At 47.7% G+C, this 27,812-nt stretch overlaps 1 protein-coding gene across 1 annotated transcript; it reads left to right on the forward strand.

The window, feature by feature from the left end:
- Window positions 1–26,706, forward strand: C7H13orf42 (chromosome 7 C13orf42 homolog). Its single transcript, XM_045155515.1, has 4 exons — window positions 1–399; window positions 19,733–19,880; window positions 23,841–24,081; window positions 25,392–26,706. The coding sequence occupies exons 1-4, from the start codon at window positions 1–3 to the stop codon at window positions 25,564–25,566; spliced, it is 963 nt and encodes a 320-aa protein (XP_045011450.1). The 3' UTR covers window positions 25,567–26,706.
- Window positions 26,707–27,812: the final 1,106 nt, after the last annotated feature.

Here is a 27,812-nt window from a genome sequence, read left to right on the forward strand (position 1 = left end):
ATGTTCAGAAAGATCCACTCCATCCTGCACCCCGGCCCGCGGAGGAGGGCGGCCGAGAAGCCCTACTACCCGGCGGCCGCCGGCCCCACGGCGGCGAGGCTGCTGCGCAGCAGCTCGGTGTACGTGGCGGGCGAGCACGGGGAGAAGTTCAGCGAGTCCCTGAAGCAGCCCCGCAGCGCCAGCAGCATGGACGCGGGCCTGTGCCACCTGCAGCCCGAGGAGCGCGCCTGGGCGCACGCGCGCACGCAGGACTGCCTGCAGTACCTGCAGGAGCTGCTGGCCCTGCGCAGGAAGTACCTGGGCAGCCTCGGGGAGCTGCGGGGCCCTGGGGCGCGCGCCTCCGCGCCCACCTCCTCCAAGTCCTCCAAGGGAGGCCAGAAGACCCCCAAAGAAGTCAAGGTAAGCGTGGGCACAGGTGAGAGGTCTCCACATGGCCTTGGCTTGGGAGCCTCTCCCCCCCCCCCCCCCGAGAAAGCGCCACATTCCCAGCCGGGGGGGGGGGGGGCGGGGAGAGGGGCGACTGGGTTCTCGAACTTTTCCATGGATGGCCTGGACACACTGGGCAAGGGTGAATCCCCAGGGGAGATTTGCAATGCTGAGGACCGTAGGAGGAGCGGGCCTGGTGGCTGGGGCATATTTAGCGACTTTGCATGGCTTTGGGATGACGGCAAACCATCTCTTTACAGATCTTGGCTGTTTTTGTTTGCTTTTTCGAGGTAGGGTCTCGCCCTAGCCCAGGCTGACCTGGAATTCACTATGTAGTCCCAGTGTGGCCTCGAACTCATGGCGATCCTCCTACTTCTGCCTCCTGAGTGCTGGGATTAAAGGCGTGTGCCACCACGCCCGGCTTCTCGACTGTTTTTAAAACCATTACTGTCCTCGCACCTTCAAATCCCAAGTGAAATTGTTGACCGGAGTTGGATCACCTTAAGCATCTTAGTGCTCAATCCTAGACCAAGTGAACAAGGGGAGGGGGTCTGCTCCGGCAGTGCTGTCGTGCTGGTGGCTCCGGTGGGGCACACAGATAGCCTGTGGTCCCCAGAAGATTGTCACACGGCTTCACTGGGCTCTGGAGGCCTCTGGCCCTAGACAAGAATGGTGTCAGTGGAAGCGATCACTTGTAAATCTTACCTTTCTTCTCTTGCAGTATTCAAATGATGCCAGTGCAGAAGGTGGGCAGGGCACCTTCTGTACCACAGAGGGGTAAACTGAGGTGCGGTCAGAAGGTGGGGGTACCTTCTATATCACAGAAAGGGAAACTGAGGCTCGGTCAGCCTGCCTCTACCTGCTGGGTTGTTTTCATTCCAATTGGTTCCTCCCATTTACTCTTCCCTTCATTTCCTCAGACTTGTTTTGTTTTTATTTTTATGTTGTTTTGTTTTTGAGATGGGGTGGCCTTCTGTAGCCCAGCATGGCCTTGAACTTGCAATCCTCCTGCCTTTGTTTCCAGAAGCCTATGTGGCCATGCCCAGCTACTTTGCTCACTTTGAATTCCTGTGCTTTGAAGGTCCTTTGAGCCATGTAGTTTTTACTTTATTATTGTGTGTGTGTGTGTGTGTGTTCTACATGTATGTACCAGCTCACATGTGTGAGTGTGAACATGTGCATGTGGGTGCATGCCCAAGTCTGGGCCCATGCATTTGGAGGCCACTGGGTTAAGCTCTGTGTCCTATGCAATTATTCTCCCCCTTACCCTTTGAGGCAGAGTCTCTCACTCTACCTCAAGCTCACTGATTTGGCTAGACTTGCTAGCCAGTAAGCCCCAGAGACTCCTTTTCTCTGTCTCCCCAGCGCCCAGCTTTTTAGTGAATTCAGGGAATTCAAATTCAAGTCTTCATGTATGCCCAAGTACATTGCTCACTAAGCCATCTCCCAGCCCTGTCCTGTTCTCATATGTAAAATGGCTTTTGGCGGCAAGGTCTCACTCTAGCCCAGGCTGACCTCGACTTTACAGCCATCTTCTTACCTCTGCTTCCTGAATGCGGGGATTAAAGGTATAGGCCACTACCCCCGGCACCCGGACAAGGTGTTCAGAGCAGGCCCTGCCTTCTGCTTCCCCAGAGTGTCTCCTAAGCTCTACAAGGCCCATTAATGTTGAATGACTGACTGGACCACTATCAAATCTCTAGGGCTTGGCCTGACCCAATAGGTTTCAACTGTCTTCATTTAAAGCCAGGTGGGGGCAGCTTAAGGAATATTTTTTACTGTAAAAGTATGTCAGAGTGGGTCCTTGTACAAGAGCCTCCTACTCTGGGGCTGGTGCTGAGACCTGTGGCCGGCCAGCGTAGGTCTGTGGCCAGTCCCCCCTCTGCTGAGGCCGCCGTGACGCCAGAGAGGCCTGCAGAGCGATTCTCCCTGGGTTCTGGTTTCTGCTTAGCTCTATCTGGAGGGCTGTATTTTCCCGAAGGTGGAACTGTCCCTCATAGGACCCAGCTGGCTTTCTGGGGAGCAATCTGAGGATTGAAGGAGGGGGGACAGAGTCTCCTGGAGCAGCTGTGAAGAGGGGCAGCTGGTACTTGGGCCCATAAACCCACTGCCTTAATTTCCCTTCTTTTCAGAAGAAATCAGGCTGGTCGTGGTGGCGCACACCTTTAATCCCAGCACTCGGGAGGCAGAGGTAGGAGGATCGCCGTGAGTTCGAGGCCACCCTGAGACTACATAGTGAATTCCAGGTCAGCCTGGACCAGAATGAGACCCTACCTTGAAAAACAAAAAACAAAACAAACAAACAAAAAGAAATCAGGAAGCAGGATTTGACAAAGGAAAGTGGATTTGATAAGTTTGGGTAGAAAGGAGTTGAGAGAAGTTCTTCGATTCTCTCCCCCTTTCTGTAGCAGTATGACAATTGTAAAAAGCATATGCTGACCCACTTGTGATAGAAGCTGTCAGAACTATGTGGATTCACTTCCCAAGCGTTGAGTTCCTCCTCTGATGCCAGGGTTTCAACCCATTTCCCCTACTAGCGTAGGATTCCTGGGTGATTTTAATACCTTGGCCATGGTTTCAGCAGCCCTGTGTAATCAGGGAAGAATATGGAAAGGCAATGAAGTCAAGCACTCCAAGGTTTGATCTTTGGCTCTATTTGCAACTTGTGCCTCTGTCGAGTGAAGTTGACTGCTGTCGGCCTCTATTTCAATAGCACAGCTGTGGACGTGAGTCCGTGAGGAGTCAGCACTTTCCTGCATGTGCTGGTGTCTGCCCATCCTGGGTGGTCCTGTGTTTATTTATTTATTTATTTTATTTTTTGTTTTTTTGAGGTAGGGTCTCACTCTAGCCCAGGCTGACCTGGAACTCACTATGTAGTCTCAGGGTGGCCTCGAACTCACAGTGATTCTCCCACCTCTGCCTCCCAAGTGCTGGGTTTAAAGGCGTGAGCAACCATGCCCGACTTATTTTTATTTTATTTTGTTTTATTTTATTTTATTTTATTATTTGAGAGTGATACACATGGGGGGGGGACAGAGGCAGAGAGAGAGAGAGAGAGACAGAATGGGCGCACCAGGGCCTCCAGCAAACAAACCTTGTGCATCTGGCTTACATGGGTCCTGGGGAATCGAGCCTCGAACCGGGGTCCTTAGGCTTCACAGGCAAGTGCTTAACTGCTAAGCCATCTCTCCAGCCCAACTCCTGTGTTTTTTTTTTCCCCCTCAGAAGTATCAGCTGTGAAACTGGGGAGCTGGCCTGGTGGACAGAACACTTGCCATGCAAGCACTGTGCACATGAGTTGGGGTCCCAGGTCTCACAGGTACATGTCAGGTGGCTGTGGTAGACGGAGACCCCTGGCTCAAGCTGGCTAGCGAGACTGGCTGAATTAGTGAGCTCTGTACTGGAGAGACCCTGTCTCAGAAAATAAAGAGGAGAGCGATCAAGGATGACCTTATGTCAACTTCTGGTCTCCACGTGTTTCCCCCCACACAACCTCACATGTATAATCATGCATACACACACATGTACACACGCATAAATACACAACATATGTATTCGTACAAAAGAAATGTCAGGTTCAAGTTGCAGCCATAGGCCAGTGTCTGCTGCCTTTACTTCGGCTCCTGTCGAGGGCCATGCACTGGGCTTGCCTGTGAAAGTGTGCATTCGGGCTTAAGGCTGACAGAGCAGCCAGTGTGCCAGGCCTTTCCACTGCCATGCTAAGGCCCTGCCAGTGGCCAAGATTTCGGATGCCCACTGTTCTTTTTCCTACCTCTATTTTGGGTTGAATTGTATTCTCTCAAAATGTTGAAGGCTTTGTCTCCAGCACCATGGAAGAAGAAAAAGGGAATTTATCCAACGTGGCCACATTAAGAAGAGGAGCAAAGGCCGGGCGGGGTGGCACATGCCTTTAATCCCAGCCCTCGGGCGGCAGAGATAGGAGGATCACGAAGAGTTCGAGGCCACCCTGAGACTACTTAGTGAATTCTAGGTCAGCCTGGACTAGAGTGAGACCCTATCTTGAAAAACAAAAACAACAACAACAACAAAAAGGGGAACAAATGGGTGCCTAGTGACCCCAAGTCTAGAATGGGGATACTGATGTGAGATTTTGGTTTATGAGGAATGCAAAATGAAGGAGTCATGGTTAAGCTGTCATCCTGCCCATCGCTGACCTGTCATTGTCCTGGCTCTGGTCTGTCCTGTAAAGAAGCTGCCGGAACTCTGTGAAATCTTTTCCTGGGAGGCTAGTTCTTTCTCTGGCTGGCACCTTTCCCTTCCCCCAGCATGGCATTCATGGGGAAATTTCAGTTCTCTGGTGTCTACATGTCAAGAGTCTGCTGGCTAAAGGGAAGCGTACCAGTACCCCTTTAGACCACGTCCCTTGTCCAGGCAGCTACAACCGGGTGGTTGTTGGCAAGGTAATTAGTAAAGAGTCATGCCAGAGTAGAGGGGGCCCTTTCCAAATATAACTGGTGTCCTCGTCAGGAGATGGCTATGGTCAAGAGACACAGGGGCTAGTGATGCTGCTGCAAGCCAAGGGGGTTCTGGAAGTTATGAGAGACGCCAAGAACAGATACTCCCCGGTTACTTTCAGCAGGGCCCTTGCCAACACCGTGGCCACAGACTCTGGCCTCCAGAACTGGAAGGCGCTGCATCTGCTCTGAGCCGCCCGGTTTGTGCCTCCGCTTAGCCGCAGCCACGGGACACACACGCGTTCCTCCTTGGCTTCAGCTTCCTTGCCGTGTCGCCAGCAGAGTTTAGACACGCTGTATTGTAGCACTCATGGCGTCCTACAGTGGTTTGTTAGAATGTGTGTCTCTGGGTGGAGGGCCGGGAACTCGAGAAATCTGAGATAGCAGTCCAGTATCTTTTACATTTATTTCTATTATTATTTATTTATTTATTTGAGAGCGACAGACACAGAGAGAAAGACAGAGGGAGAGAGAGAGAATGGGCGCGCCAGGGCTTCCAGCCTCTGCAAACGAACTCCAGACGCGTGCGCCCCCTTGTGCATCTGGGACCTGGGGAACCAAGCCTCGAACTGGGGTCCTTAGGCTTCACAGGCAAGCGCTTAACCGCTAAGCCATCTCTCCAGCCCTACATTTATTTCTACCCCTGGGGTACAGCAGTGGATACCACTGGTCACTTGTAGATCTTCATAAATTCAAAAAGCCATAAAATGTTTTTTGGTTTTTTTTAATAAAGGGGGCTGGAGGGATGGCTTAGCGGTTAAGGCATTTGCCTGCAAAGCCAAAGGACCCAGGTTCGATTCTCCAGGACCCACATTAGCCAGATACACAAGGGGGTGCATATGTTTGGAGTTCATCTACAGTGGCTGGAGGCCCTGGTGATGCCCCTTGTCTCTCTCTCTCTGTCAAATAAATAAATATAAATAATTTTTTTTAAAGCTGGCATTTTTTGTGCCATTGATAAAGGGAGTACTGGCTTTCATGGTGGGCTATGCTCTTCATGGCCCTGGGGTGTCATATCAGCGCACCTTCCCTCCCTACATACTAGTCCCTGGTCTGGTTCCAGAACCTTCTCTCTTTGCCAGTTCTTCTTACTGGAGTCAGACTTTTAGAGTATGTTGATCAAGAACCACAGCCATGGGAATGTAGCTTAGATATTGACACAGTTTACACAAAACTATAAAGGTGATTTTTTTTCTTCTTCTTCAAGAAATGGACTTATTTCTGTTCCTTGTTTGGTACTTAGATATTTTCTGAAGTAATACATTGTATTTTTACATGTCAGTTATAATACACTAGCCGCTCATGGATCACACTTGCAGTTTGGCATGCTCTCGAGTTAGGCCTTTTAATAGGACCCTTTGAAGTAATAATGGGGTGTAAGGTGTGGAAAGCCAGCATGCTACGTGTTCTGCCATCACAGCGTTGGGCCTGGAAGGATTCTCATGGGTGTCGGGGGGTGAGGGGGGAGAAAGGAGAACAAATTGGAGGGGGGGGGTGAGCCTGAGGTAAGTGTAGCAAGACCCCTGGATGTCTGTGATGAGGGAGTCCCATCTAGGGTCTGTGGCGCTCTCCCACTTCATAATAACTTATTTACAGCATTGAAAACTACAAAAATCCATATCTGAGGGTTTGTGCCAGTGTTGGGCGTGAACGGCGTCTTGGGACTCAGTGTTTGTGTTATTAGTTTTCTGGGTTGAATTTGTCATTTTACAATCACAACGGAGGATGAGAACAGTGGAAGAAGGGACAGATAAGCCAAGTGTGACTGAAAACAGAAAGTAGGCCATAAAAGCACCAAGCTCCCGGCTGCAGCAGGGTGGGGACCTGCGGAGCTTGCTGCCCAGCACTCTGGATTTGGGCTTAAAAAGCTTTATAGCCAGGGAAATGAGTTCATCTTTAAAATGACCAGACTGAGATATGGATAAGTGTAGTCCTGGCCCAGCCCTCCATCACCACAGGGTGTCTCTGTGTCTCCTTTCCAATCAGGGGACTGGCTACACTGCTTTCCATCTTGGTGACTGGGTTTGTTGTCAGGACCATGACTACTTAAAAAAATTTCTTTTTTTGAGAGAGGGGGAGAGAGAGAGAGAGAAAGCACATGCATGGACACACCAAGGTTTCTATTGCTGCAAATGGGTTCCAAACACATGCGCCACTTTGTGCACCTGGCTTTACATGAATACTAGGGAATTGAACCCAGGCTGGTAGGCTTTGCAAGCAAGTGCCTTTAACTGCTGAGCCATCTCCTTGGCCCCATCCATGGTACCTTCTTTTTTGTAATATTTATTTATTTATTTGAGAGAGACAGAGAAAAAGAGGTAGAGAGAAAGAGAGAGAGAGAATAGTTGCACCAAGGCCTCCAGCCACTGCAAATGAACTCCAGACACATGTGCCTCCTTGTGCATCTGGCTTACGTGGGTCCTGGGGTATAGAGCCGGGGTCCTTTGGCTTTGCAGGCAAGCACCTTAGCCACTAAGCCATCTCTCCAGCCCCCCATGGTACCTTCTTAACAGTCAAGAATGGCTTTGTTGTTTTCCCAGAGCCCTGTCCTTCCTCTTGTTTCATCATTTTGGCTGTCTCACACCTAGCTGCCAGCCTTCTTCTTGTCCCCCAGAATTCTCAACTGTTTTAACCCGAACATTCACTTCAACCATTACATTCCCAAGGCAAGGACAAAAGGCCAAACTGCTGCCGAGCAGTGGCTGAGCTGCAGCGAAGGACACGAGCAAGATGCTGACTCTCGAGGGCCTGGGCCAGATGCCCAGCAAATTTCTGCCTCCTACTCTGTAGCATTCAGATGCTCATGTCGCAATGTCCAACACAGGGTGCAGGACACATGACGGAAAGGCAGGCCTATCACCTCCTATACACCAATAACAAGCCAGCTGAGGAAGAAAGCAGGCAAACAGCCCCCCTCAAGATTACCCGGAAAAGTACCTGGGAATAAACCTAAGCAAAGAAGAGAGCAACCTCTACAATGACAACTTTAAAGCCATCAAAATGGAAATTGAAGAAGGCACTAGAAGATGGACCGATGAACTACGCTCAAGGAGTGGAAGAGTCATGGCTACCTCACCAAACACCATCTACAGGTTCAATGTAATCTCTATCAAAATTCCGATGTTAGCCGGGCGTGGTGGCGCACGCCTTTAGTCCCAGCACTTGGGAGGCAGGGGTAGGAGGATGGCCTTGAGATCAAGGCCACCCTGAGACTACATAGTGAATTCCAGGTCAGCCTGAGCTAGAGTGAAACCCTACTTCGAAAAACCAAGCAAACAAACAAAAAATTCCAATGTTGTTCCTCACAGAAGTAGAAAAAAAAAAAAAAAGAACTATCTTAAAATTCATTAGGAGGCCAAGTGTGGTGGTTCATGCCTTTAATCCCAGCACTGGAGAGGCAGAGGTAGGAGGATTGCCACGAGTTCAAGGCCACCCTGAGACTACATAGTGAATTCCAGGTCAGCCTGGACTAGAATGAGACCCTACCTCGAAAAACAAAACAAAACAACAAAAAATTCACTAGGAAGTAGAAAGACTTTGAATATTTCACTTCTTGCATGTAATGATTTTATACTATTTGTAGGATATGATTTAATTCAGTGATAATTCTATGCCATCAGGCTTCTGCTATATTTTGTGAAAAGCAAATGACCATTTTGATGTCATGTAAAGGTGCAGAGTCACCAGATACCTGCAAAATAAGGTGATGGCTACAAGACTATAATGCTGGCATAATAATGCCTAAACCTATCTGATGGGTTCTGTGAGACTATAGTCTCAGTTACAGAAACAGATGCAAAGCTAGGCTCCCCGCGCAATTTTAAAGTTTAATTATGGTAGGCAGCTGTGAGATTTTGTTGTCTAGAGTTCTTTCTTCTTCTGATCTGTGGGTTGATTTTCTTAGTTCTTTTGTCCACATCAGTTATTTTCCATTCAGTCCTAACAAGTTTGCCATTTAGCTTATAAATGGAAAATTTGTATTTGAATATGTGTACAGCTGCATTTAAATCTCTGTGAGTACTATTTTCCGAGTTGTTTTCTTATTGATCTCTTGAATCGTGAGCTCTTTCCCCTCCTCCCATAAAAGTCCCATTCAGTTAGGCGAACATATTTCTTCAAGAGCTGTGATGTTGAATGGCTAAAATACATATTACTTTTGACTTCTCCAAAATCTCCATCTCAAGAATAGCAGAAGGGAAGAAGGATGCAGTGGTTGGTGTTGTTAAGGTTTATCTTAAAAATCTTTAGAGAGGGCTGGAGAGATGGCTTAGCAGTTAATTGCTTGCCTGTGAAGCCTAAGGATCCCGGTTCTAGGCTCAATTTTCCCAGGACCCATGTTAGCCAGATGCACAAGGGTGCGCACGCATCTGGAGTTTGTTTGCAGTGGCCAGAGGCCCAGGCACACCCATTCTCTCTCTCTCTCTCTCTGTGTATGTATATGTGTATATATATATATGTCTTTCTCTCTCTCTGTCATTCTCAAATACATAAATAATTTAAAAAAATCTTTAGAAAGAGAGAGTGAGAGAATGAGAGAGAGTGTTTACAGGTGCATGCATGAATGGAGAGTAGAAATTTGCATCATGTTTCTTCCTCAGTCACTCTACCTTATGTTTTTCGAGACTGAACCTTGAGCTCACCAGTTAGGCTAGATTAACTGGCCAATTAGCCCCAGGGATAGCCCTGTCTCTGTCTCTCCAGTGCTGGAGTTACTGGTGCACACTGCTGTACTTGGCTTTTTACGTGGGTGCTGAGAATAAAACTCACTTCCTCCTGCTGTGTGGCAAGCACGTTACCAACTGAGCCATCTCCTCAGCCCCTTAAAAATCTTTTTATTAGATTAAATTTCTTGTGGATAAATTGAGCTATTTGGCCTTTAAATTCATCGAAGTGAATGAGCCAATCTACCTACTCGGCCAAGGTCAAGTTCACATTTGACTTGTAAATTACATTGTCAATACAGACATTCAGATCTACAGGTGTGATTAGCCCAGGAGAGTGCTACCAGTACTCCATAGAAATGAGATACACAGATGGTTCAAATTATAAATATTTTGGCTTTTCATTGCTGAGAAAACGTTCCCATGCAATCATTCTGTTTTTCAATTTCTTTTTTTTTTTTAAATTTTTTATTTATTTATTTGAGAGCGACAGACACAGAGAGAAAGACAGATAGAGGGAGAGAGAGAGAATGGGCACGCCAGGGCTTCCAGCCACTGCAAACGAACTCCAGATGCATGCACCTCCTTGTGCATCTGGCTAACGTGGGACCTGGGGAACCGAGCCTCGAACCGGGGTCCTTAGGCTTCACAGGCAAGCGCTTAACCACTAAGCCATCTCTCCAGCCCTTGTTTTTCAATTTCATCTCAGCATTCAATAGGTGAGATATTCTGCATTATTATACTACGTTCAATCTTATCCAAAAGACCAAAAAGTAATTCATCACTATTGTAAAATAGGCTTTGTGTTAGATGATTTTGCTCATATTACATATTGTTAATATAAGGTTTAAGGTAGGCTGGGCTATATTATGATGTTCTGTAAGTTAGGTATATCAAATGCATTTTTGACTTACAACATTTTCAATTTGCGATAGATTTATTATGATATAACTCTATTGTAAGCTGGGGAGCATCTGCACTAGACTTCTTAAAATTTGTCAAGTTAAATTCCAATTTCCAAATTAACAAACACTTTCCGGGCACAGTGGCACAGGCCTGTCATTCTAGTTCTCAAGAGGATGAGTCCAGAGAATTTCCATGAGTTTGAGGCCAGGCTTGACTATGTAATGCATTCCAGGCCAGCCCGGGCTACACAGGGACACATATACCTATGTATAAATAAATAAAAATACTTAAAAAAAAATGAAACAAAACAACAGGAAAACAGCAACACTGAAGTTGGTTGGAGGATATAAACACCAGCTAATGGCACATATGTAAAACAAATTCATTCACTAGATGAATAGTTTTGATGCATGCCAGGCATTGAAGTAGGTGTTCATTGTTCCTTCATAGAGAAAAAGGAACATGTGTGCCTGAATGCAGCCCGTAGTCTGAAGCAGCAGCTCCCATACCAAAATATGAGCCCCACAAGTGTGAGGGCTTCTGGGAAGAGCAACAGATAGAAGGTTGGGAGTTGCCAATATTCTACAACCCATCTCATGTATACAGCATCCAGTTGGGGGGCATCTACCAAAAGGAGCATGTCATACCTGTGAGCGTTATTTGCCAAAGGCATCTTAAGGAAGACGTCTGGGGTCACTGGTCTGGGATAGGGCTGAGGAGTGTATGACAGTGTGTGGACAGATGGACGCATAGACACAAGGCAGGACACGAACATGCACAAGCAAGTCTGATTCTGTCTGCAGCAACCAGTGAAACTTCAGAAAGGAGGGGACACAGGAGCTGACCCTCTAAGCAGGGGAATGGCACGGTCAGGTGGGGGAATGTTGAGGGTGCTGGATGCTCATTGTGGCCTTTTGGCATTGGGTAGGTTTCGAATGCCCCACCACCCTCTTCTCCCATGGAAAATTGCTGTTTATAACAGAAAGTTCATTTTGAAGGACTCAGGTCTCTTGCAGATAAATGCTGAGAAATCTGGAGCTAAAATTAACAGGCTGGGGAGAAGGAGGACTATACGAGAGGGTGGGTGGTAGGTAGGCTGATAGGAAACGCAAAGAAAAAGTACTGGAAATTGCCTTTGGGAATTCAGAAATTAAAGTGAGAAATGTGATAAGAGTTTGGTTTGGAAAAATGCAAAAGATTCCATCTGGGAAAAGTAATTTAAGCCTCCAGTTTGGTGCGAAGGGCAGGGCTGGAGAAGCTTGGAAAATGATAACCCTAAGGCTGTGGAAGGTTCCTGGTGGAAAGAAATGAATAAAGTCAGACATTTTCTGGGACAGGTGCTCAGAGAAAATGCCTTTTTTGTTTTTTAAATCTCCTTGTGGATGCTACAAAGCAAAAGGATCCTGGGAACATCTAGTGGGACCAGGCTGCACCGTCTTTTCCAAACATACCATTCAAAATTCTACAGTCGGAAACAGTCAAAGTCGAGAAGAAGCAATGCACTTTTCCTGGATTTCTGAGGTCAGGAAGACAGAATTGTTTTGGGTCCCTCAATCAAAGTTGCTAGTGATTGACATCTTTGCAGCGACCACCTCCTTGGAAGATAGGCTTTTCTGTGACGCTAGCCTGAGCCCTGGCAAGAGGAGCTGCCATGAAGGCACGTCAGAAAGTCCACGGACTCTTGGGAAGGAGGAAAAGCTAGAATTGAGTCAGGCTATGAAAAGTCTCAGCCCTGCCTTGTCGCTTAGCTTTGATGTGTAAGCCCATCGCAAAAACCCACCTGGAGACATTTCAAAGTATATGTCATAAAATAGAGGAGCAACCCAGCGAACCAATCTCTTGTTTACCGAAGTTTCCAGATCACTTGATGCTATTTTGGCACCTTCTTTCTAAACACGCCCGCGGTAAGCGAGGCGCTTACACATAGACCTACCCCAAGTCAGGATGCTGTTGTCAAAGTTCAGAATGGCACATGCATGAGAGTCTTCACGGCAGCACTCACTGTTGAAACAGAAGCTTGAAAGCAGCTCAGAGACGCATCCATCGTAGGGGGCTGTGTGCAGAGACAGCATGCAGCCATTAAGAGGGATGAGGAGGCTCTGAGCACTTCTCTGGATACAGGGAGGCCAAAGCGGAGTCCACCGGTGCATATCGGTGCTGGTTTGGATGTCCAATGTTCCCCGCAGACCCTTATGTTTGAATACTTCGTCATCAGCTCTTGGTGCTATTTGGGAAATTTGTGGAGCTTCTAGGATGGCGGTCCTTGCTAGAGGAGGTGTGTCACTGGGGTCACAGTCCAGTCCCCACCTGGCACTTTTGAGTTTTCTATTTCTTCCGTGCTGGTGTGAAGATATGACACCAGCTCCTGCCTCGCTTTTCACACCATGGTGGTGGGCTTTCCTGTGACATGATAAGCTGAAATAAACCCCTTTCCCTCACGAGCTGCTTCTGGTTAGGTGTTTTGCCCCAGCAATGAGCACAGAACTGATTTTTGTATCCTGGAATCCTACAGTGGTTAAATATGAGTATAGATACATGTACTTTTCTTAATAAGATAGTTCTCCCTATGTGCCCCGGGCTAACACTGACCCCACCTTCTTCTTGCTTCAGCCTCCTTAAAGATGGTATTACAAATGGCTGCTACCATGTCTGGCCTACATGTTTGCTTATAGTTCCAAAAAGAAATGATAGAAAGACACACAAAATGCTAAGGAAAGAACAGAGAAAACATGAAGAATGGGCTGGATGGAAACAAGCTCTTTCTTGAGTGGTGGTAACAATTTTGGATTTGGATACTTTTTTTTAAAGCATTTAATCAAAAGGAAATAAAAGCAATCTCTAAAGAAAACCAACTAGAGCTGATGAACCTAAGCGATTGCTAAGTCCACAGCCAAATCACATAGAAGTCTTGCCTAAGACGGGGAGCTAGTAGCTACCTCCCATCTCTCATGGCTGGGCAAACAAGTAGGGGAATACTGCCGAGAGAGAGGGCAATGGCATGGGGAGGGATCCACTGCCAAGGGCCCCACAGAGAGGACCTGCACTGAGGATGCAGCCCACATGCAAGAGAAATCTCTGGAAAGCTAATTAGCAGCCCCACTCTAAGAAAGTTGTTTCAAGAGAAATCTAATACGTGTGATGTATGGAGCGGAGTAACCTTAGCAACAGCAGATATCACTGACAGCTAGACTCCTGTCTACACCGACCAAAAGCTAAACTAAAGGCCCAGCAAAGCAAAGGCAATTTCCAGGTATTAGCAGCCTCAGGGTCTACTGACATTCACCGAATGCATGACTTTCAACAAAACGCCGTGGGTCCTGTGTGAAGTGGGAATAAGAGCCGTGCTGGGAAACGGAAGCCCCAGATGGATGGCGGGGGGGGGGGAGGGGGGGGATTCTTTATAAACATGTATTTTGCACTTATATTTCTTCAGAAGTACTTTTAATTTTCTAGATCCCTTTAAAAAACCATATCTGGACATTTTGAATGAGATATTATGGATAAGAATGGTAATAAAGAGCACAAAACCTGCTCAAAAGATCAGGATTCTTTGGGCTGGGAATGTGGCTCAGCGATAGAGCACTTGCCTAACGTGTCCAAGGCCATGGCTTGGATCTCTCACACTATGGAAATAAAAACAATTGAAATCCAAAAGCTTGATGATAAAAAAATTGTGGCCTCCAGGAAAGAGCTTGATACACAGGTGTGGCACCTAGACAGTTAAGTGGGTAGCAAGGATGAGACTCTAGGGATGGGGAGAGGGGGCAGGTAACTCCTCCAGCCAGTGACACTGCATGCGTGTGTGTTTGCATGGGATATGCATGTTTGTATGTGTGTGGAGGCCAGATATCAATATCTGACATCTTTCTTGATCACTTTCAACCTTATTTTCTGAGAGGGAGAGTCTCTCACTGAACAGTGATTCAGTTAGATTAGCTATCTAGTGAGTGCTGGAGCACACCTGTCTCTGCCTCCAAGCATGGGGATTACAGGCATGTACCACCAGGTCTGGCCTGCTACATGGGTTCTGATCAGACTCAAGTCTGACCCATGGGAGGCACCTTACCGACCGAGCCATTTCCCCAGTCCCAGTGACGCTTGTGAGGGGAAAACTAGATACTATTTTTACTTATGTTGGGCTTACAGGCATAAGCTGTAGTGATTCATGAGCAAACCGAGATGTTTGGTCACCCTTTAAGTACACTGGAGCAGAGCAGTGTCACCAAAGTGAAGCCTAGCAGGGATCTGTGACAAATATTCAAGCCATGAACCCAAAGAGCCAAAGAACCCAAGCAGAGGACCCGTCTGCCCAGCAGATGGTGTGGGTAAGGTTGCGGGCTAGGAAGGTGCAACCCTGTGGTGGGATGGACTCATGCCTGATAGAGGTGACAAGGCCAGAGGGGCCTCTGTGGCTTGTAGTAGGAAGTACCAAGGATCCTGGGCCCCAGAGCCCAGCAGCTTTGGTCCTCTACCTCCCCTGACCTGTATCACGGGTCCTTGGGTCTCGTCCCCTTGCAACCTCATCATCATGGAAATGTTCCTGTCTGGTTTTGCAAAGCCAGGGAATCAGATGGGCACCGTAGCTAACAGTGGCTCTTTAAGATGAGAGGATTTCAAGAGCCCACTCCTTCTAACCTGTTCTGTCTAATTGCTTTTTTCTTCCCAGTGTCATCTCACGCCAGGGCCAGTTTCCAGAACCAGGGCTGCAGCATGTATGCGCAGGCCTCTCCTGATCAAAACTGCTATTCCTTCACGTGCAGCCTGGCTTCTTGCTTTTGTGTTTCCCCTATATAATCCTGCAAGTGTTATCCAAATGGGGAGGACATTTTTTTAGACCACCTATCTTTCCAATTATGGGCCAGAGAATACATTTCTTTCTTGCTTTGTTGTCACTTCTTTCACCGTTAGTAGCCTCTCCACGTAGCAGTGGACCAAGTTGGATCTGTTAGGACCCCAGCCGTCCAGCTCCTGGCCACAGCATCTATTTTCAGTCCGACACTGAGGTGAGGACCGTGGCTCCTGTCTTGCCTCCCCATGCCCAGCTCTGCAGAGCGCTGCTTCTCAGCAGCTGTGTATTACGTTCCTTTGGTTATTGAGCTCATCTGTTTGGGTAGAGGCCAGATACATGTATTCTGTATATCCAACTGTGATGGGCAGTATATCGTTAGACCATAACAAGGGACACATACCCAGGGCTGGGCCCTTAGAGTAGGTGAAAGGACGGGAGCTTTGGAAGGAAACTAAGGGTAAATAAGAAAGTGATTTGTTTATCTATGCTTATATTTATGCCCCTACCTGATTCCATAGTGGATCTGGGGTTGGGGGGACTAGGCAGCGTTTTCATGTGATGGGCCCACTCACACAGGCACATGCCGGACAGCTGCAAGTAATGTCAGCAGTGTACCACCAACGATGCGCTCTCCAGCCTCCCCAGGGTTCTAGGACCCTTTTGTAGCAGTTACCTTCCCATTGTTGGGACAAAGCGCCCAACCAGAAGCAGCTTACGGAGGAAAGGGTTTATTCTGGCTTACGGTGTCATCGTGGCAGGGAAGTCACGGCAAGAGCAGACAGCAGGGCGTCACCTCTTCACACATCAGTGAGGAAGAAGTAGAGAGAGAATGAGCGATGAGTATCCAGTGGGGCTAGACCAAAAAAAAATCCCTCAAGGCCTATACCCACCAACACACTTCCAGTAAGGCCCTGTCTCCAGAAGGCTCTGCCCCACCTGGGGATTAAATATGAGGCTTAATTATAAACGCATGAGGGTAAGGGGATCATTTTAACACTCAAACCACACCACACCTTCTAAAAGAAGCAAGTTTTAAAATGACAGGATATTGGACAGCACAACAGAATCCCCAGGGGTAGGGTCCAGAAGAATAAGCCGTTCATTGTTGGCCAAGGAGCTCATGTGTTCCTGGGTAAGTCAGGTTGCCAGTCCTCAGCAGGAAGGACCAACTGTAGGAGGGGAACAAGTTTTTGAAGTTTTGAAAAGAAGCAATGGGAAGGAATATTTGTAATAACCAAGTGTGAAGCTAAAAGGGGAGTTGTCCTTTAGCTTGGATAGCAGGGAGTTCAGTGGTAAAGGTGGTGATTTTTATTATAGCAGTTTCTCTCTCTCCCTCTGTCTTTCTCTTCCTTTCTTGTTTTAATTTATAACAATCATCCTAGAAGGATATGCTCTAGAAGTTACAGGAAATTCACAGGAGATTAGAGGACAGTGCCGTGTTCACCTATCTCTATCTCATAGTGGTGTTTCCATTGTGTTCCTTGCTTTTCTTCTTGTATATCTGTTTATTTTTAAATTTTATTGATTGGCAATTTTCATATATGTATATAATGTGCTTTTATTATAATTCCCTCCTGTTACCTTCTCTTTTCCTCATTTCCCACTCCCCTCCTGTCCTTCCCAACTGGTCCCTCTTCTACTTTGATGTCTCTCTGTTTGTTGCCTGTGTGTTCATATCCCTCGTTAAGACGCCACGGTTGACTGTCTTCCAAACCATTTAACAAACGATGCAAGTGATTTGCGTGTTTCGAATGACTGGCCAGTCTACTGCCCAGACACACGAGTCTCTTACATCAACTGAAAGGTGACCTCGATGAGAAGATGCTGCACACAAGGGTGGAGGCCTTGTGCTAACCCAGACACTGAGGGCAGTTGCCTGCTAGAGGCTTGGGATGTCCCCTCCACGAGGACCCTATGGGCTTGTGTTACTACTCTCCATCTTTGCCTGGAGGGTCAGTGTGGATTATGGATTGAAGCTTTTATTCTTTGCTTCTCTCTCTGGCTTTTAAGCAAGCCTCTCATGGTAGAATTGGGTTAGGTAAATGGGGACCTCGGGAACCCTGAGGAGGGAAACTGGTCCAGGGAGTGGAGGGCCTTCCTAGAGGAGGAGCTGCCTTAGCCAGGCTGCAGTAGATGGACAGGACTCCACCAGGAAGAACAGAGGCTCTGCTGAGGTGGCGGAAACAGCAAGAGAGAGCGTTGCACACTCCATCTGAGGTCCTCTGTCAGGCGCCTGTAGGAAGGACACCATGACCAGGTCTCCTGCCCTTGCACGCCTACAGACTTCCATCCAGCCCCTTAGTATCTCAGTCCACCAAGTCTGGGACATCCTGCTTTCTGAGAGCCTGCTGTCCCCTTTGCAGCTGCCTCCTCTGTTCCTCAGCCTCTCACCTGCTCTGCATCTGCTGCATGCGCCGGGCTGCGTCTACACTGGGCGGGGGAGCTCTTGCGTCCTCTGCTCATAGGATTCTTCCTCCAGCATCTCTTTGCAGCAGGCTTTCTCCTGGGGCTGGCATGATGATAGCCTTCTAGCTTTTCTTTCTTTATTTTTATATTTTTATTGATTTATGTTCTGCTGAGGGTCTTCTTTGGTAGGGTTATTGGTATTCATTGTGGGGACCAAGAGGCCGCAGTCAGTCTTTGCCAGGGGTGGAGAGAACCTTCAGTTGTATTGTAGTCCTTCAGTAGTGTTTTCCCCTAAGAAAGCTCATTGTGATAAAACAGGAAAAAGAAGCCGCTAATTTATGTTTCCTAGTAGTACAAGGGCCTTATACACACACACACATACATCATCATCATCCTTTATTTCCAAACATACCAGCCTGTGATTTAATCCAGTTCATTTTTTTTTTACCTGTGTATGTGCATCTGGGTATGCCTGTTCATACATGTGTGGACATATGAACATATGTGCACATGCATGTGGAAGCCAGAGGCATCTTCCCCAAGGCTCCCTACCTTATTTTTTGACATGGTCTCTTGCTGATCCTGGAGCTCAGTGATTGAATTAGACTAGCCAACCAGTATGCCCTGGGCATTCTCCTTGTCTCTGCCTTCCTACTGCTGGGATTACAAGATGACACGCCGCCCTAGTGCCGAGCCACCATACCTGACTTTGTTGTTGTTGTTTATTTTTATTTATTTGAGAGCTACAGATAAAGAGAGAAAGAGGCAGAGAGACAGAGAGAGAGAATAGGCATGCTAGGGCCTCCAGCCACTGCAAATGAACTCCAGATGTGTGCGCCTCCTTGTGCATCTGGCTTATGTGGGTCTTGGGGAATTGAGCCTTGAACTGGAGTCCTTAGGTGTCACAGGCAAGTGCTTAACCACTAAGCCATCTCTCCAGCCCACCATACCTGACTTTTAAGCATAGGTCCTGGTGGGTAAGTCAAGCAAGCACTTGACTGGCTGCTCTCTTCCCAAGACAGCATGTCTACTTTCCTAAATACTTGCCATTCTTTGTGTTGGGAACCTTCTACTCCTTCTCTTTGAGTTCTTTATAAAATACATAATAAATTGTAGTTACTATAGAGACATCGCAGTGCTATAGGACACTAGAATTTTTTTTCCCTCTAATCGAACTGTATTTTGGCACTTCTTATCCACCCCACTGTATTTCCCTACTCCTCCCCTTCCTCTAGTGACATTTTATTCCCTACTTCATCACATCAGCTTTTAAATGTCTGCATAGTCACGAGAACATGTGGTGCTTGTTAATTCTGAGTCTGGTTTACTTCACTCAACGTGATGCCTGCCAGTTCTAGGTGTATGCTCACAAATGAAAAAATTTTATTCATCTCTGTGGCCGTGTAATATTCCATTCTTTAAAAAAAAAAAAAAAACAGGGCTGGAAAGATGGCTTTGTGGTTAAGGCACATGCCTACAAAGCCAAAGGACATGGGTTTGATTTCCTAGGCCCCACATGGGCCAGATACACAATGTGGTGCACGCATCTGGAGTTCATTTGCAGAGGCTGGAGGCTCCGGCATACCTATTCTCTCTCTCTCAAATAAATAAATAAAAATAAAATATTGTTTAAATTTTTTGTTTATTTTTATTTATTTGAGTGCAACAGACACAGAGAGAAAGAGGGAGAGGGAGAGAGAGAGAGAATGGGTGTGCCAGGGCCTCCAGCCACTGCAAATGAACTCTAGACGCATGTGCCTCTTTGTGCATCTGGCTTACGTGGGTCCTGGGGAATAGAGGCTTGAACCGGTGACCTTAGGCTTCACAGGTAAGCACTTAACTGCTAAGCCATCTCTCCAGCCCCAAATAAAATATTTTTAAAAGTCCATTCATCTATCCATACATATCATATCTTGCCTATCAACTTTAGCTCTGAGGCCTCACAAACCCAACTGCATATGCATTTTGAATTAGCACTATGGATTCTTTGCGGCATCTCCGGCTTGCATGCATGAGGACACTCGGGAAACGTGCCTGGGCAGCTGTCCCTCCCCTCTTTTCTCTAGCAGAAAGCCACGTCAAAGAAATACTCGCAGTTCAGCGCCGACGTGGCCGAGGCCATAGCCTACTTCGACTCCATCATCGCGGAGCTTGAGACGGAGAAACGGCCGAGGACGGCGGAGGCTGACCTGCCCAGCGAAGACGTGGACTGCGACGGTGAGTGCCGAGAAGGCTCTGGAACCACGGCAGCGGCTGAAGGAGACTGGGGCTGTGAGCAGGCCTCTGAGATGGGTGTCAGCCCCCCGGTCCCCCGCATTAAAGGGAACTCTTTCACCTGCAGGCTCCGCTTGGTCCCTTTGGGACGTCTCGCCATTAGCTGGCACTGCTGTCCCTTCCCCTGCCCTCCTGCCCTCAAGGCTCTGTCTGAGCAAAGCCTTCATGAAGTCCACATGCCATAGCTGACGCTGATGTGCGCATTTTATTGTGGCCAAGACGGGTCAGGGCTGGTGTCCTTCACCTGTGATCCCAGAGCTTGGAAGGCTGAGGGCAGGAGGATGGACAGTTTGAGGGCAGCCTGGACTATACAGTGAGGCCCAGAGGCCTGCCTGAACTATATCGCCGTACTCTGTCTCAAAAGACGTGATTCAGTGCTGGGCGTGGTGGCGCACGCCTTTAATCCCAGCACTCGGGAGGCAGAGGTAGGAGGATCGCCATGAGTTTGAGGCCACCCTGAGATGACATAGTGAATTCCAGGTCAGCCTGAGCTAGAAGGAGACCCTACCTCACTAAACCAAAAAAAAAAAAAAAAAGACATGAGCCAAAAGAACAGATATTTGATGTCATTAGATACTTATTTTATTTTATTTTATTTTGGTGTTTTGAGGTAGGGTCTCACTCAAGCCCAGGCTGACCTAGAATTCACTATTGATTCTCAGAGTGGCCTCAAACTCGTGGCGATCCTCCTACCTCTGCCTCCTGACTGCAGGGATTAAAGGTGTGCGCCACCATGCCTGGCTTTCATTCGATACTTTCAATTATTTTTATTTTATTCGATTTTACTATTTTTTTATCTTAAATTTATTTTTGCATGTGTGTGTGTGTGTAGTCTGTGTGTGGTGTGATGCGGTGTGTATGCAGCTATGTGTGTTCCATGCACACACGAGCAGAGGCCTCCTCACTGCTCATGCATGTTATTTCCTCAGTCTTTCACTGAAGCCAGGGCTGCTGTTGCTGACCGGTGAGTCCCAGCAAATCTCCTGTGATGCCTTCCCATAGGCCTGGGGTCACGGGTGTGTTCCTGTCATGCCTCCCCTCAGACCGGGGTTCACAGGGGTGCATGGACCTGCCCAGCTTTTTACATGGGCGCTAGCAATTCAGCACAGGGGAACTCGGGCCCTGATGCTTGGAGGGTGTGGTGGTCACCTTCTCATTGCTAGGACAGAGCACCTGACCCAAAGCAGCTGATGGCAGTAATGGGCTTATTTGGGCTTACAGTTTTGAAGGGAAGCTTCATGATGCCAGGGGAAAGCGTGGCATGAGCAGGGGAAACAGCCACAAGAGAGCGAGGCAAGCTCCGGCAAGGAGGAGCTGGCTGTAACTCTTCCAAAGTCCACCCCAAGCCACACATCTCCTTTAGCAAGGCTCCAACTATGAACCGGCTACCAGCGGGAGATCATGCGTTCAAAACACAGGAGTTTGTGGAGGGTGTCTGATTCAAAACACTACAGGTGACCTGGGCTCTTAACCTGCCGTGCCATCTCCTTTGTCGCCTTTGGAGACAGTTTGTGTGTGTGTGTGGCATGTGTGGTGTTGTGTATGTGCGGGCGTCTGTGTGTCTCCTTGACACAGTCGCTCACTGATTCCTGGAGTTTTGCCATTTTTTTGCAGGCCCCAGCGAGTCTCTCATCTCTGCTCCCCACAGGACTGTGTACAGATGTGGGTGATATACCCAGATGTTTACAAGGGCAATGGGGACTTGAACTCAGGAGGTCTTGAGCCCTTTCAGGACCTCGGGCTTATGTGACTAGTACTATGCTGCACTGAACCATCGCCCCTGCCTCTGCTCCTTTTATTTTTTGTTTTTTGTTTGTAGAGGAAGGGTCTCAGTCTAGCCCAGGCTGAACTGGAACTCACACATTCACAGTGATCCTCCTACCTCTGCCTCCCCAGTGCTGGAATTAAAGGAGGGCACCACCACACCTGGCTTGGTAAAATGTTTTTTTAAGTTTCTGTACTTTTTAAAATGTTTTATTTATTTGTTTGAGAGAGAGAGAGAGAGAGAGAGAGAGGGAGAATGGGCATGCCAGGGTCTCTAGCTACTGCAAATGAAGTCCAGACACATGCACCACTTTGTGCACCTGGCTTAGGTAGGTACTGGTGAATCGAACCTGGGCCCTTAGGCTTCCCAGGCAAGCCCCTTAACAGCTAAGCCATCTGTCCAGCCCCTACTCTTTGCTTAAAATGACAAGTTTTATGTGAAAACTCAGTTCTGGGCCAACCTAAGCTAAAGGGTAGGGTATTATGTGGGGCAGGAGATGTGGGATGCCTGCCTGTGTCCAGCCAGAATTCTGGAGAGAGAAGGAGGAGGGATAAAACTGCATTTCTTCACTTCTCTCCTCCCCAGAGCATATTGCCGGCACTGACCTGTGAGCGTTCAAACATTTTCATGAGTTGAGTCCACCTGTCTATTCAAAACCTGTTATTTTCCCTAATCCCTGACCTGCTCATCCACTGTGCAGCTTAACAATGGCTTTCTTCAAAGGGCCCCTGGCTCTTGTATACTCATATTACAGCTCTTGGTATCGTGATGAAGTCATTCTTGAGCCTTCTATCTAATGCTCAGAACATGACATGCCTGCTGTTTTCTTTTTTAAAAAAATATTATTGACAACTTGCATAATTACAGACAATACACCATGATAATTCTCTCTGTTTACTTTCCCTTTCACAACTCCACTCTCCATCATATCCCCTCCCTCTCTCAATCAGTCTTTTTTATTTTGATGTGGCCATCTTTTCCTCCTTTTATAATGGTCTTGTGTAGGTAGTGTCAGGTGCTGTGAGGTCATGGATACCCAGGTCATTCTGTGTCTGGAAGAGAGCATGGTGAAGAGTCCTACCCTTCCTTTGGCTCTTACATTCTTTCTGCCACCTCTTCTGCAATGCACCCTCAGCTTTGGAAGGTGTGATAGAGATGTCTCAGTGCTGAATACTCCACTGTCCCTTCTTCTCAGCATTATGGTGCCTTTTGAGTCATCCCAGAGGTCACCAGCATCTGAAAAGAGGAGCTTCTGTAATCAAAAGTGAGAGTAACATTAAGATATGGGTATGAATGTTACAAGAAGTGCTTAACAGGCAGTTTGGTGAGCAGGTATTATGCATGTAGCCAGACACCAGCATACCTGCTATTTCCTGTTGCTTTGGCTGTGGCAAATGTTGGGTTTTCAACCTGGGCTCTGTGGTTTCACAGGCCCCTCCAACCCCAGGTTCACTCTGTCTGTAGACATTCTCCTGTCCCTTGCTCTGGGTTTGGGACCTGGGGAGCACAGGATACTGAGGGAAGGATGGCAGAAATCATTTAACCATTACAGTTTTTTTTCTCCTTTTGTTGGTGTATATATTACCATGTGTGTGTATGAGTGCATATTTATACATGTGTTCCTTTTAGAGGTCAGAGGACAACTTTTGATTGCCAATCCTTGTATATTAACATAATATAGATCTCAGTTTCAGTTACCCTTTTATTTTACTTTGTTTATTTATTTACTTATTATTATTATTATTATTATTATTATTATTAGTTTTTCAAGGTATGATTTCACTCTAGCCGAGGCTGACCTGGAATTCACTATGTCGTCTCAGGGTGGCCTCAAACTCACAGCGATCCTCCTACCTCTGCCTCCCGAGTGCTGGGATTAAAAACATGTGCCACCACATCAGCCCTCAGTTCCCATTTCTTAATGGAAAGAAAGCTCCACTCCATTCTACTCCTGCCCCATAATTGCTAAGTCTGATCCCCTCGCTTAGCCTGCGGGAACTTCCCTAAGAGTTCACTGTGCTGCATGGCATGCTCATCTCTTTCCGTGTGCGGCGAGTTCTCAGCCAGCCCCTCTCCTTTGCCTTCTGTTCTTCCGCACGGTGACTCACCAGTGCGGGTCACCTGCTTATTCCTTCCAGTGGCCACCAGCTCAACGGAGCACAGTTTGCACTCCAACTGGATCCTACGGGCACCGCGCAGACATTCTGAGGACTTTGCTGTGCATGTGGCACACACCACAGATGGCCAGTTTCGAAGGAGCACTGAACGCAGGGCCATTGGCGCCCACAGACGGCTTGAGAGACACCCCATTTACCTGCCCAAGGCTGTGGAAGGGGCATTCAACACCCTGAAATTTAAACCTAAAGCCTGCAAAAAAGAGTAAGTGCTTGGGCTAAACGACATAACAAAGATGGCCTCATGGGATGTGTCTGATGATGCATTCTTGCAATTTTTTAAAAAACTATTTATATTTATTTATTTGACAGAGAAAGAGGGAGGGAGGGAGAGAGAGAGAGAGAGAGAGAGAGAGAGAGAGAGTGAGAGAGTGAGAATGGGCACACCAGGGCCTCCAGCCACTGCAAATGAAGTCCAGATGCGTGTGCCCCCTTGTGCATCTGGCTAACATGGGTCCTGGGGCATCGAACCTTTGGCTTTGCAGGCAAACACCTTAACTGCTAAGCCATCCCTGCAACCCCTATTCTTGTGATTTTTAAAAAATATTTTTATTTATTTGAAAGGGGGGGGGAGAGAGGGACTAGTCACACCAGGGCCTCCTGCTGCTGCGAATGAACTCCAGATGCATGTGCCACTATGTGCACGTGGCTTTATGTGGGTACTGGGGCATCAAGCTCCGGCCGTTTGGCTTTGTAGGCGAGCACCTTAACTGCTGAGCCATCTCTCCAAGCCCTATTCTTGGGATTTTTACTGAAGGGGGTGGGCTTGGGTGAGAGATGTTTTTGAGTCAGTACTTCATCCCAGTCCAATGTTGCCCCTGCTCAGAACCGTGTCAGCCTTCCCCTGCCCTTCCTCTCTGGCCCACGTAGCACCGTGCAGTAGGCCAACTGCTTATGTCACCTCCCTGAGTACCACTGAGACCTGGTGTGCTACACGTCTCTAACGAGACTTCAGGATCCGACAGAGCAGATCGCCAAGCAGCAAACAGCAACACACTGGGAAGTCTTGAGGTTGCCACAGAGGCCACTTCCCGGGCTCTTCAGGGAAGGGCTGTGGCTGGCTGGTCCCCTGTGGGGCCATCTTGCCACTACTGCCTACAGCCTCTCTCCTGCTTCAAGGGTGTCCCACAGTTTGGCTTTTCTGGGCCATATCTGATGAAGAATTGTCTTAGGTCACATATTAAATGGTTTCCAATTGTGGCCCATGGGCCACATGCACCCCCCGGATAGCTATAAATATAGCCCAAGGCAGAATCATGAATTTCCCAGTTCTGGAGTGGAGTGACCAAGTCCCAAATTCTTACTGCCTTCTCATGCAGGGCAACCTCCCAAGCCATGCTTCAAGGGAGCGTCTCATAGAAAATAAGGACCTGTTGAGACTCATGAAGCTTTTCCTTTGCTTCCTCTCATGCTGCCCACCTCTGATGTGTCAGGGTTTCCTCCGTAATGAGGTGGATGTCCCTTCCTTCTGGGCAGTGGTCAGCTTGAACCCTCTCCTTCATTCCTCCCTTGCAGCCTGGGGAGCTCCAGACAGATTCTCTTCAACTTCTCCAGAGAAGACACGGAGTGGGATGCAGACCTGTTGGCGCTGGAGTCCCCGGCATCTCCTATGGAGGACTTCTATGAGTCAGAGAACCCTAAAGGGCAGTGGCTGATCCGAGAAAAACTTTGGGAGCGGACAGTGCCCTGACTTGGCCCGAGATCCTCACGCTGTCTCGGGCTGGGTCGTTGAAGAATGTCTGCTTTCAGGGTACTGTGGAGTGTTTGGTAGGGTTAAAAAACGGAACCTGTAAAGTGCTAACAAAACCCAACTCCTTGCCACTGCTTGTTGTTGCCCAGCTAGTGCCAAAAAGACCTTCAGCTTCCCAGAAAACAGGTCTCGTGGGACATGGAGCCTGGGTTTCCTACCCAGGTAGAGAGATGAGCAGGGAGGTAGAACTTGGCTGTTGTCCCAGGACAGAGGCACGGCAGACCTTAAGTGGTGTGTCCAGGCTCTCTGCATCCTTTACCCGGCCTGGCCTGCCCACATCCTGGGGAGGGGCCAGAAGGTGACAGCTTCCAATGTGCTCAGTAACAGAAAGGAACCCCACCATGGAGCTCTGGCACAAAGTTTTCAAGGAACCCACTGGCTAGGCCCTGAAGTTGTCTTCTTTAGTGCATAATGCAACCAGAGAAGTGGCTCCTTTGGCTTTAGTTTATCTCAAAGTTCCCCCAGAAACTTCTGCTGGGTTAGGCTGAGGATAAGGCTAACATCCTGGCATTAGGGTAGGGGATTGTGTCAAGGCCGGCTCCAATACCCAGCTCCATTTCCAAAAGGTATTTGGCTTAAGAAGGCAGAGATGGAGTGGGTCCCTCTTTTCTTTTCTAATTCTCACATAGAAAATTCTTTTAAGTGTCCAGCCATCCAGCTTATGACAGACGAGATATTTCCCCATCCCCAATTAGCAGGGTAGCCAGCAGCACCACGTTCTTTGTTACTAGGAAGATTGTCTGTAGTTTAGTAAACATCTGAATCAATTCCATTGTTAAGATAGTCTTTGTATTTCTAGCACACCATCTGCACTTTGGCGTATATTTGTGCCCCTCACGTTGGAGGCCCCCAGCTTTGGAGAATGCGCTGCACTTTGTCCTTTCTTATTTCTCCCATCCAAGTACTAACAGGCCTGACCCCGCCTGGCTTCTAAGATCAGACAAGACCGGGCGGGCTCCGCCTGGAACGTGCGCCTTTCTCACTGATTTCACTTGGCATCTTCTTGTACCGCAGTCACTTGGGGATGAGGGGGAATATGCTTATGAACGCACACCTCCGGGGATCAAGGGAAGGAGCTCTATGAGTAGAAACGAATCTAAATAAAGCCAAGGCCTCTTTGGGCTAAAGGTCACTATGAGAAATGAATAAAAGCATTCTGCCAGGCCCCTGTGATATTCTTTAGGGGGTGAATAAAACCCTTCATTTATGTAAACCTGGTTATCTGAATCTTAAATTTTTTTTGTTCTCGTATTTCAAGGTAGGGTCTTCTTGCTCTAGCCCAAGCTGACCTGGGACTCACTATGGAGTCTCAGGGTGGCCTTGAACTCACAGTGATCCTCCTACCTCTGCCTCCTGAGTGCTGGGATTAAAGGTATGCACCACCGCGCCCGACATAAATGTTTTTTTAACTCCTAAAAGGGAAAAGAAAATCACTAGTAAGTCTTCAGAATCCTTAGAAATTTTATATCAATACATTTCAGAATGAAAACATTTTGGAAATGTTTTAATACTTCTCTTTATTAATTTTGGAGTGCCAATGTCAATGTTTTGGAGGTTTCTTTCAGGATTTTGTTTTTGCTGTGCTAACCCACCTCTAGCCAGAAGCCTGGCTGAGAAATAAATGTAAATGTTTGGGAGTATAAACTGCATTAAAAGCTATAACTTATCCCCAGGGATCTTTCTTTCCCCAGATGTGGCCTTGTTTGAAGTCTCATGTTTAAAGTTCTCTGTGGAGGATGACCTCAGGATGAAGGTCTCCACTCTGCTCCTATCAGGCTCCAGTTGATCATAGGGCTGCCCTGATGTGGGGGGAAGGCACTGTATACACTTTCCTTTTATAGATAAGAAAAAATAAATAGGACAGAAAGGATGTTTGGAGTCCTGTTTTGTTGTTTTTCTTTTCTAGCACTTATTCTTTTTTAAAAAAATATATTTTGTTTTTATTTATTTATTTGACAGAGAGGGAGAGAGAGAGAATGATAATGGGCACGCCAGGGCCTCCAGCCACTGCAAACGAACTCCAGATGCATGGGCCCCCTGTGCATCTGGCTAACATGGGTCCTGGGGAATCAAACCTAGGGCCTTTGGCTTTGCAGGCAAACACCTTAGCCGCTAAGCCATCCCTCCAACATGAGCATTTATTCTTTATGGGACATGAGGCTGTTCCTTTCTGTTTTGCTTCATGT

This window comes from Jaculus jaculus, chromosome 7 (genome assembly GCF_020740685.1).
Source record: "Jaculus jaculus isolate mJacJac1 chromosome 7, mJacJac1.mat.Y.cur, whole genome shotgun sequence".
Classification (NCBI taxonomy): domain Eukaryota; kingdom Metazoa; phylum Chordata; class Mammalia; order Rodentia; family Dipodidae; genus Jaculus; species Jaculus jaculus.